Source organism: Gallinula chloropus, assembly GCF_964237585.1.
Source record: "Gallinula chloropus genome assembly, chromosome: 2".
NCBI lineage: Eukaryota > Metazoa > Chordata > Aves > Gruiformes > Rallidae > Gallinula > Gallinula chloropus.
Window position 1 is genome coordinate 90,869,408 of NC_140086.1, and position 10,564 is coordinate 90,879,971.

The 10,564-nt window shown below is 43.2% G+C and overlaps 1 protein-coding gene across 3 annotated transcripts in view; it reads right to left on the bottom strand.

Annotated features, from left to right (window-relative positions):
• ECI2 (enoyl-CoA delta isomerase 2) overlaps window positions 1-5,257 on the bottom strand; it is a gene marked incomplete at its 5' end in the record, with an annotated part of 34,168 nt that extends 28,911 nt beyond the window's left edge. For 2 of the 3 annotated variants that reach the window (XM_084280525.1, XM_084280524.1), the window contains one exon: window positions 5,087-5,249. Coding sequence is in view for 1 of the 3 variants with exons in the window: in XM_084280523.1 (XP_084136649.1) it covers window positions 5,196-5,257 (62 nt within the window). Of the gene's footprint in view, window positions 1-5,086 lie in introns of all 3 variants that reach the window. The other variant, XM_084280523.1, reaches the window with a different exon arrangement.
• Window positions 5,258-10,564: the final 5,307 nt, after the last annotated feature.

Genomic DNA, 10,564 nt, shown 5'->3' on the forward strand with positions numbered 1-10,564 from the left:
GTGAACTGTCGCGCCCAGCTCCGTTACATACAGTTGGGAAGCTTGCTGCTCTGGATTTGGTTTTGCTGATTTTAACTGCTGCACATATTTCTGTGCAGAACAGTTTAAGAGGGTGCTTAAACATGGACATAAATTTAAGATGCTTTTCTGGACAACTGTTAAATCATTTCACCATTACCTTTTGTCTTTTACATCGATTTGGTAAACCAAAACATCGTAACTCATGCAATTAACAGTGGTATTTGCAGAAAAAGCTTCCCATTAAGAGATTTAATTCTTCATTTTCCATTGGTTAGTTAGGCTCAATATTCAAAAGACAGTGAATGAGCTTAATCTAATGGCTATGTTTCAGAATCCCAATCCTTGAAGAAAAAGGGAAAGTTAAGATTCATCAGTGGTATGAAGACCCTTTTTCTGAAAGGCTGAAAGTTACCTTACAGCCACAATGTTAGGGGAAGCTGATTTTATCAGTATTTTGCAAAAAGTTATCACAAAAGTCAAATCAGGGGAGGTTTCAAGAAAGGAAAGAAGTAATTTATTTTTTTTAAATATAAATGACGAGAAAATTAGTACTACTTAAAAAGGGAGATACAATGAGCTCTCTAAATTTTTTATTGACCTGCACCAAGACAGAAGAGTCTAGCCTGGGGGAAGGGGAGGAGGGAGGGAACATTTAACATCAAGGCAGTTATGTGCTCTGCTTGCTTTTCTGGTAGGCAGGCAAGATTCAGTGGCCCACGCCTAGTCAAAGGCTGGGCAAGACAACATGGCTCACAAGCATCAACTAGAGCTAGAGGTCTGACCTACCAGAGGGTAGCAAAGCTATCTTGAGCAGGAGGAACAGAGTACCCGAGACGTACAGGATCCAGTGTAAGCCAAGGAGAGCTGATAAACAGGAATCTGACATAGAAAAAAACAAATTTGGCTGGCTGATAGGGAATAGCAAACAGCTGAGCAAGGTAAAGCTCGTACAGCCTGAGACACAGCACAGAGAGGCATGACTTAAGAGACTCTGAAACCAGAAGACAAGAGCCCAGGTCAGACAGCAACAGGGAGTACAAAGCATACTTCTCAGGCCTCCCTGGAGTAGGCTCAGGGTATGCACTTTGTGCTGTGAGTCACACACAACCCTGTACATGGACACATTTCCTATGTCAATGTGCCAGGATGCATTCCCACCCAACTGCTAGCGGGTGGGAAAGTTGGTGGGCAGATACTCAGGAGGCTGCAGGTGTCCAGTAGCCTATGCCGTGCTCAGAGAGGGAAACCACATCCAATTCAGGCAAGACCTAACATCTGGGAAAAAGTTTCAGGCATAAAAGCCATTTCTACTGCCAGCTCTGGAGGTTTCGGTACAGACCCAAATGAAGACTCAGGAGCTTTAGCAAACAGTTTTCAGGATTTACAGTCTGATCTATCACTTGAGCACAACACAACAAAAATCCAGTCCTTGTAAAAGGGGATCTGTGACAATAGGAGAGAGAGAGAGAGAAGGCAAGTTAACTGCTGCAATACAGAAAGAGGGTTTGGCGGCAGGAAAGCGGGTGGGAAGTGAAGAGGCAATAGTGTCCTTTTTGCTCAGCCAGCATGACAGCATCAGAACAAAGCTACTAAAACTTGCAGCTGTCTGAACAGGATTGACAGAAAGGACTAGGCATTTCCCACTAAAGGGATACAAGGCTGATTAGCTCCTCGTTGCCAAACCTGGAAAAAAAGAAACAGGACAGAAGAAAAGATACCACTGAACTTACCAGTCTTCTCCAGGATGATAGTAGCCTCAAAGAGGCTACTCGTCTCAAAGACAGACAGAACTTACAGAGAGACAAGGCTTACATTTGCTGCGACTGTGCTGACATCTGCAATTACTTCCAAGTGCAGGAAACTTTACTGCATAGATGTCATAGCAGAAAACTGTGCTTCCAGCCTCCTCACATACTAAAAACAAGCAAACAAAACCCTGAGAAGCAGTTGATAGACCATTAACAGCAATAAAGAAGTATTTTCAGGGAAGGACCTAAAACACTGAGCCTCTTCTCATCAAGAGAGGCTCCAGAGCACAGCCATTCAATGATGCCAGAAATAATCTCTCAGCTGCAAGAGATCAGTTCTTCATCCACCCTCAGTGGAGGAATTTCCTCATAACAGACACCGTTCCAGGTCAAAGACAACCCTCCAGCCTTTTCCCAGGGTCCTACATCTGGCTGGCTTAGTAGGAGGGAAAGCAGAAAAGAGCTACAAGGTCTGTACTTGGAAGCAGGAAAAGGAGCCAATGCTTTGCCATAAATCTATCAAGAGGCCCTTGATACAACCACCAAAGAATGCAGCTTCACTACCAAGTAAAGGATAAGCAATTCAGGGAGCAGGTTCAATTAGTTCCCAGACAGAATCAGAAAAGGGCTGCAGAGACTGAGTAAGGACTATTGCACATTGTGCTGGGACTTAATCGCACCTGAGCTCCTGCCATGTGGGTGGGCTGTAAACACACCAATGTCTTGTGAGATGATGCAGGGAAACCAAGAAGAGATTAGGGACACTGCTCAAAAGCCAGCATGGAAGTAAACTTGAGCCCTCAAAACTGCTGCCTTCCAAGCTGAAAAGCTGATACTCCAGTAAAGACAGATTTATTGTAAGCAGGAAGTATTCCAGGCACAGGCAAAGACCAACAAGGCTACAGCTTAAGAGGAAATTAACCGTTTTTCCACTTTATTTGAAGACCAGTATTTAACAGCACTTCTCTGAAAAAGGCTCATCAGAGCTGCTAATAAAGGTTGATCTTACAAGATCCGACCTCCTTTAGGAGAACTGCCTAGATAACCATCCCACTCTTGGAGCAAGTCTCTAAGTTGATGCCAACTCCACTGCCCAATGTGTGGCACAGAGCTGCCTTTGCACACAGGCATGAGACCCCCTCTGGATTACATAAAATCAGGAGACCTCCTCCAGCCACTGATAGGTGTTCAGTGCAGGGATAATAACACAACCAGCCTGAAGGAAACCCCCAAAACAAGGATAGAGTGGATCCAGGTTTCCCAGCAGCAAGTGTTGTGCTCCCAGTGTTCTGGGGTGCTGCAAAGAGGAGGTACAGCCTGCATCACAGCAGCGAGTTGTGGGGCCTCTGGTGTCAAACAGCTGAATACAAAGACTGTCTAATGCCTACAGCCCCAGCGGGCCCCGTCCCAAAGTGCATTTCTTTCAGTGTTCCCCTTAGACAAAAATCAAGCTGAGAAAAATAACATACTGTAATGGGACAGGACAAGAAGCAGACACGTGGGAGAAGTGCCTGTGGAACTCGCATCTCCACACCCAGAAGGATGAGGAATGTCCTGCTTAGGGGAAAAGAAAAAAATCAAAACAACAAAAAAGACAGACCAAAACCACAAAAAATATTCTTGCATTTTGTCCTTACATTAGTATGAGAGTCTTCCTCCCCAAGGGCTCCAAGGATATGCCTTTTTTTTTTTTTGAGTTTGGACTGAAAAAATCTTCCTAAACTCTTTGGCAAGGCTACTGGTCTCTTTGATATAATTCTGCGAGTATACTTTTGATACAGAAAATAAAGCTGACCTGTCTGATATTCCACCATTGCAAAAACTGCACCATTTTCCTGTATTATATCTGATTACATATAACAACATTAACCTGTTATTAATATTGATTTATGACCTTATTTCACTTAGAGAATCTTGCTGTTTTGAAAACATCTGACTCCACTAGCCTAATGATGTCCAGCAGGCCAGTCTTTCATGAGCTTTCCAATTTAGATTCATTTTCCCTCCCTCTTACTCTAGCAACTTAGCTGTATTAAGTGAATACTATTAAATGAATACTTGCCTAAAGAGTTATTTTTTTGAAATGAGGGCAGAAGTCATGCTGATCACACAATTCACATTCTCTTTGTTTCTCCCTGTATCTTAAGATGTTCATGCACATACTTCAAATAATTTCTCACAAAGCTTTTGGAGAAAAATATTATCATTTAATGCATAAATTACTAGAGTTTTCTGGTCAAGATGCATTCATACCTAATGGAGATACTTGGATCAAAGCATTTCACTTACGAAAGCATGCACCGTAACAGTTGAATTTGTATGTCATTAACAATCAGAGTATCACAGGTCTTTAATCTACTGGTACGATGATGCCCATTTCATTATTCTATTTGGGAACTTCCTTACCAAGTATATGTAACACACCGAATGCTAGCTTTTCTTTGAGTATTTACTGAGCTAATTTTGATAGGAAGAGGAATTCCTCAAATTTATGTTATTTATCCATAAGCAATTTTACGGTGGAATCTCCAATTTAACAATTTCCAATAAAAATGTCAACCCTACAATTCTATTTGCAAGTCAAGCCATCCTTTCTGCTTCCCACAGCCCAACTAATGCTGCACTGTTGCCCACAACACTTCACTTGGAAAAACAGCTTAAAAGTTATGAAGTTATATAAAAGTTATGAAGGCACCGTGGGAGATAGCAGACCACTGTTTGGAAAGCCGGAGCAGTCTTAGCAAGGAGCCTTAACTAACTGATCACACAGTTAAGCCTGGTTTTGTGCAACTAATGAAAAAAACAACCAAGAAACACAGAATGACAGTCTTCTCCGTGTTCATGTATGGTTTCAGATGCCTTACTCCCTGCTTAGCCCAATAGTTGGTGCTTAAACGACTGCCCCAGGAGGCAGAAACATGACAGAGAAAAGCATCAAAGCAGGTTTCCCTCTCCCCCAGCCTGTACAAGCACTTAAAAAGCAGGCGGGACGGCTGGAAGGGTCTGTCTCGCTTCAGGATGAAAGCAGTGTGCCCGTCCTACGCATAAACCACGCAGGTATGGGCCACACAGAGAATGCAGAGACAGGAGGGCACCCAGCTTCCACGCCAGGCCCCGGCCAGAGGGAGCTGGGGCTGCCCAGGCCTGAGGCAACGACCGGTCCTCCCGCCGTCCCACGCACGGCGCTCACACCCCCGGCCCCACCGCTGCCCCCAGCCTCTCTCTGCTCCTCTGTGAAGGGACCGTGCGGGGCAGACCCAGAGGAGCAGGGCGGAGGGATGGGGAAGGCCACCCTGAGCCCGCTGCCGGCCACTCACCCCAGGAGCGCGGCAGGGAGACAGCGGCTCGCGGAGCGGTCCTTCCCCAGACCAGGACGGCGCCAAAGACCCCGGCCGCAGGGACGGTGGGCAGGCGATCGGCGCTCACCTTGCTTCAAAGAGAGACCGCCAGCACAACCGCCGGACGAAGGTCAGGGCCTGGGCCGCCATAACGGGGGAGGGGGGGAAGTGAGGGCAGGAGGAGGAGACGGCAAATCCCGCCCCACTGGAGCCACCGCCACACCCTCGACTGAGGAGGCGGCAGCCGCCCGGTCCCTCCCCGGGAAGTGCACCGCCTCCAGCGCCGTGAAGAGGGCGGCCTGCGGGCGGTGGCGTCTCTGGGGAGCCGCTGGGGGACGTTGGGGATGGACTTGGCGGGGACTTTGTGGCGGCGGTCGTGTGGGTCTGCGCCGGCGGGGGAGGCCGGGCGGCAGATCCCCAGCCCGCTCCCGTCGCTGCGGGCAAAGCGCAGCGCTGTGAGGCAGCGCGCTGAAGCTGCCCCTTAGGAAACGCGCTTGAGGGGGAGGAAATGAAACGGGAGGACGTGAGGAGCTGACGGGCGGCCGAAGTCGCCGGAGCAGGCTGTGGGAGAGGAAGGGACTTGAAACCGGCACCCCTCCGCGGGCAGCAGGCACAGGCCCGGCTCGGTCCCCAAAAAGTGCCTTGTAGCGTACACCACCTCGTTCATGGGGGACTTCACTTGAGTTCCCTTTCTCTTTTGGCAGGCTCGGTACCTCTTAAAGACATCCCAGCCGTTGTTTTTCCTCTCGAATCACCTGGCGGGCCGCTGAGCAGCCCAGTGTCCGTCCCTCAGTAGGGCTGGCGCTGGGAGAAGGCGGGATAATCGTGTCTGCCCCACCTAACTATAAATAGCAATAAATCATACATAAATATACATAATAAATTAGACGTTACTTGTACACAACACAAAACACAACATACATTATATCATAAATTCTATATTTAGGAAAAAATGCTATTTATTGCTAAGCTTTTACTCCTTCAGCTGCAGGTTCTCAAGGTGTATTTAATTTTTCATTGCTAACATTATCAGCTCTGGGAAAAATGTTTCTGTGTTTGGTCAGGTGCTGGGAAGATCTTCACAATTCGGGTACTGGGCTCAGTAAAGCACATTCGATAAAATCACCTTTTAGTCCTGTTTGGTTTTATTTCCTTTCCCCCAAAGTAAATGTATTTAAGAGTTTGCGTTCCCCCTCAAGGATAAATGTTTGAAAGCTGTTAACGAACTGTGGGGTTTTCCTTTCTTAAATGTTTAATGACAGTTTTCCAAAGATGTAGATAAATGATAGAGACTAGCAATGAGGGCAGCACTTTTTTTTCCTCATGCTGTCAAGGTCATGACATGGGACCCTGGTCAAATCACACATAGCTAGCTTTTTCTAACATAGCTGTGGATTTCAAATATGGATGTTTCTCCTTGAACTTGATACACCTTGAATTTTTCTTATGGTTACAGATCCAAAAGTCACATTTGTCAATTTCAGACACAACTTTTACTGGTTTGCACCTCTAGCTGACCTACTTAAAATAGGTATTTATTTGCATTTTAGCCTCCTGGTGACAGTTTTCTTCTCTGCTACATAGGGTTGTGAGGTGAAATTAATTCACATTTGTAGAAGACTTTGAAAACAGCTTCCCAAAAATGTTGTAGTAAATGCTATTGTTGATTCCTTATCTGTACTTGGCCTGAATCAAGCCAAACACATGGCTTTTAAGTAGATACCTGGTTAGAGACAGTATTGTGCATGTGTAAAACCAAACCATGGGCTAAAATTTGCTCTGAGAGATAGGAATGAGCCTTCCTGTGAATAAGAAAATCTGTCTCTAAAATGCTAGCATTTGTTTTGTCAAATAATAACACGTTTGTTACTGAAAACTTATGCACACAGCAGTTTTCGAATTGTAGTTTGAAAAGGCCAGAAAAAATCATTACATTTCTGTAATGAACATCAGTTGAAAGTTTACTGTAGTAGTATTGTTAGCACTAATGTAATGAATCTAGAGAGGAGTCCCTAGAGAACTCATTTGGTAAGTTGTCTCAGATTCATTGTTTGACAGACAAGTCCCTAAAGACAATGTCCTCTCTAGCATTGTATTGTTAATGGTAAAATGAAGGATTTTTCCTGACTGCTTTTTTATCCTTGTGTAAAATTCTTGTATTCTTTCTTTTAGTTCAAAATAGTCCAGCTTCACATTTTGTGCTACTGTCTAGAAGCTGCATGAAAAAGCGAATTCTCGTTGCCTTTAAATTATTACCTTCTTGAAAACATAAAAGCTTTTATATATTCGCTCAGCTGAAGATAATTAACAGTACTGAAAGAGACTCATTAGACCCAGCTCACCCATTTCAATTCCAAGGCAAAACAGTCTCTGCAGTATGCTTTCTGTTGCCTGTATGCAGGTGGATACAAAACACAGCTTTATTTGGGAGTTTCCTTCTCACCCAATACCATTTGCAGAAAGTTTTGCTGTTAAGTATCTGAGATTAAATATCTTAGACTTTATTTTCCTTTATTTCTTTCTATTGAATTTTTATTCAGTAGGCCTGCCTTTTTAATGATGTCACACTGGAACTTTCTGGGGTCGAGTGAACATTTTCCTTTTTTACCTGAAGAGAGCAAAAAGACATCTCAGGGTTCAGTCAAGGATGGATTGTATGCTGCAAGAATTAAAGACAGACACTAGCAATACTCAGTGCTCATTGGAGAGGGTCATAGAGAAATAGTAACTGCAGCAACATCTTTTTCTCATCACCTCGCTAAGAAACATATTACAATCCATTTATTGTGTCTACATGAGTGCAATTTGCTGTGTGTGTCTGTCTCTGGAAGCCTGCATCTCCAGATGTCCTCCTTCCTTTTTCCTTCTCTCTTTTTTTCTTCTTGTCTTCCTTTCAGCTACTTAAGCTACTTGGGATTCATCTGACTCCTCAGGTGAGCTAGAACATTTAAAAAGCATGTTGGGAACTGCATGTCACATAAACACCTTTCTGTTCTATTGGTGGTGGTGCTGTTTCCTTACATGCATTACTTATTTTCTTAGCATGGTTTTAACTGTTTCTTTTTTGCAGTATATTTTTACTTGTGGAAGTGGAATCTTGGGGCAGCAAAGTCACATATAGGATGGGATTTAAGTGTGGCTCATTTACAAACTTTTGTTCTTGCTCTTCCTGTCATAACTATAAGCTACATGTATGTTGGAGAAACTATTGTGCCACTATTATGGAACACAAAATCTTGCAGTAAGTTTTCAGACTGCTGTTTCCTGATGTTTTTTAGTTGCAGAACGAGTGGTTTGGCTGTTGTAATCTATTTCTATGTACTATGTGTTTCAGCGTTCTTTGACATGCTGATACAAGCCTGAACAAACAGAGCTTTGCATAACTTCATGGTGGAAAGGAGGAATGGTTCTGACATCATGGCAGATGATTCAGTTACATCGAGGTGATCACTGTATCATCTGCAACTCCAGTTTCTTCAGGATTGCAAAATACTCTACAATCTGACCAGCACAATCATCTTTTTTTTTCCCCCTGTAATGAAAATTCATCTATCTTTGCAATGATTTCTTCAGTCTTTAGGTTGAGTGTTTCCCAGTTTCTCCCATAGATTTTCTGAAATATGTCTTCTGTAGTGTTACTGTACTGAAATCAGTATTAAGGAGCTGAATATTTGTCATCCTTTACCATGACAAGGCAGCTGTTCTCTCTTTGATAGAAATTGTTTATCCAGGAAGCAGATGTGTCGGGTACTTTATTATTCAGGATTTGATTTCCATGGCAAATGGTTTTGCATTATCACTACAGGGAACTTTAATACATATTTAACAGAAAGTTATCTTGATGATTTATTCACCTTCCCCTCAAAAATCAGTCCAATAAATCCTGCAGGACTTACTTGTGTGATGACATTATCACATTTTTTGCATTGATGATGACAAGCCATTTCAGACATGTGGGATAGGGGGTTTCATAGTTTTGCTGCTACACTGTAGGAAATGACAGCCTTAGCAAAGGGCATTGATCCCTGACATCTTTGTAAGCCTGGTTTTGGAAACCTCTGTTTATGTGGTCCATGTTCTTACCTCAGCATGAAAGGTATGCTCAGTTCCTAACACCCAGGAAGAAATTAGACTTGGACCCATTTACTTGAGCAGAGATTTTTATCAACAGAGAAATAGAAACATGAGTCTAATCAGCAGCTAACTAATTACATAGTGCTCTGCTTTTCTTGGCTGGATTGCGGGTTCATTCTCAGGCAACCAGTGATTCTGGAGGAGTTGCCTTTCTGCACCATTGTCCTTAGTTCAGATCTAAAGTACTAAGTTCTTAGTCCACAATTCTCATTAATTACCTCTACCCACCAACGGTGCGTGCCTTGAGCTGCTGTGTCTTCTCACACTCTGCAATATTGCTCCATCCAAAACCATCCTTGCTACTCCAAATCATTGCAGTTCTTTTGCCATGAATGCAAATCAGTTTACCCCATTGAGCTGTAGACTATCCTTCCCTAATAAAAACATAATCTCTTCTATCTTGAATTACAAATCTCCCCAAAACTCCTGGCATTCAATTGGACAACACCTATTTTTATTAAGATCATAGGAGCTGGGCGCAAGTTTAGGCCTACCTCCTGAAAATGTTCATGAATGAGGATCTGAAGGGCTAAGCCTCAAGTGCTGTAATTATTTAGGCACTTTGCCACCATTGAAGGACTTGCCTCAAGTATGCCATAAAGTTAGCTGTCACAATGCATTTTCATTGCTTAGTCCTCCTCCCTGAATGCTCCACTGTCTCAATATTTTCTCAGTATTTCGCTGTACAGTCTTCCCAATCCCTTTACAGTACAGCTACAGGAGGTGTCTCTGTTGTGCAGGGTCTAGTACAATTTTCCTTAGGTAGAACAAGGGCAGATTCCTATTTACTTTGGTCATTCACCATTTGCTTCCTGTATTCAGAAACAGGAGAAGGCTGTATACTCTGTAGTCCCAATAACTCTAGTGCTTTTTATCACCAGCTCTAAGCTGCTCTTACAAGTCATTTTTGCATGTTTAGATAAACTATTTGGTAATCTTGTTTTGAGGCTTCTCTCTGTAACTAGTGTGTTGGTGTTCAGAAGTTGCTGTGCTTTCCTCAGCAGGTTGCTCAGTGTATTGACTGAAACATTTAAACTGTGTAAGAATATTATCCTTAAGATATTTAACCATAGTAGAAACAAAAGTGCAATTACAAATAAGGGTGGTTTTTTTTCTCAGTGAATAACATGCCAAACAACCTTAAAGAGATTTTGTAGAGGTTTACCTGGAAATGAGCAAATCTATATATTCGGCTTTTGAAAGACTGATATGTTTTAAAGTATGTGGTAGATTTGCCACTCCTGTTAACAATCTTGGAATACGTACATTCTCATCCTGCTGTTCTGAAGTGCTACAATTATATGGGAAAGGTTACATATCATA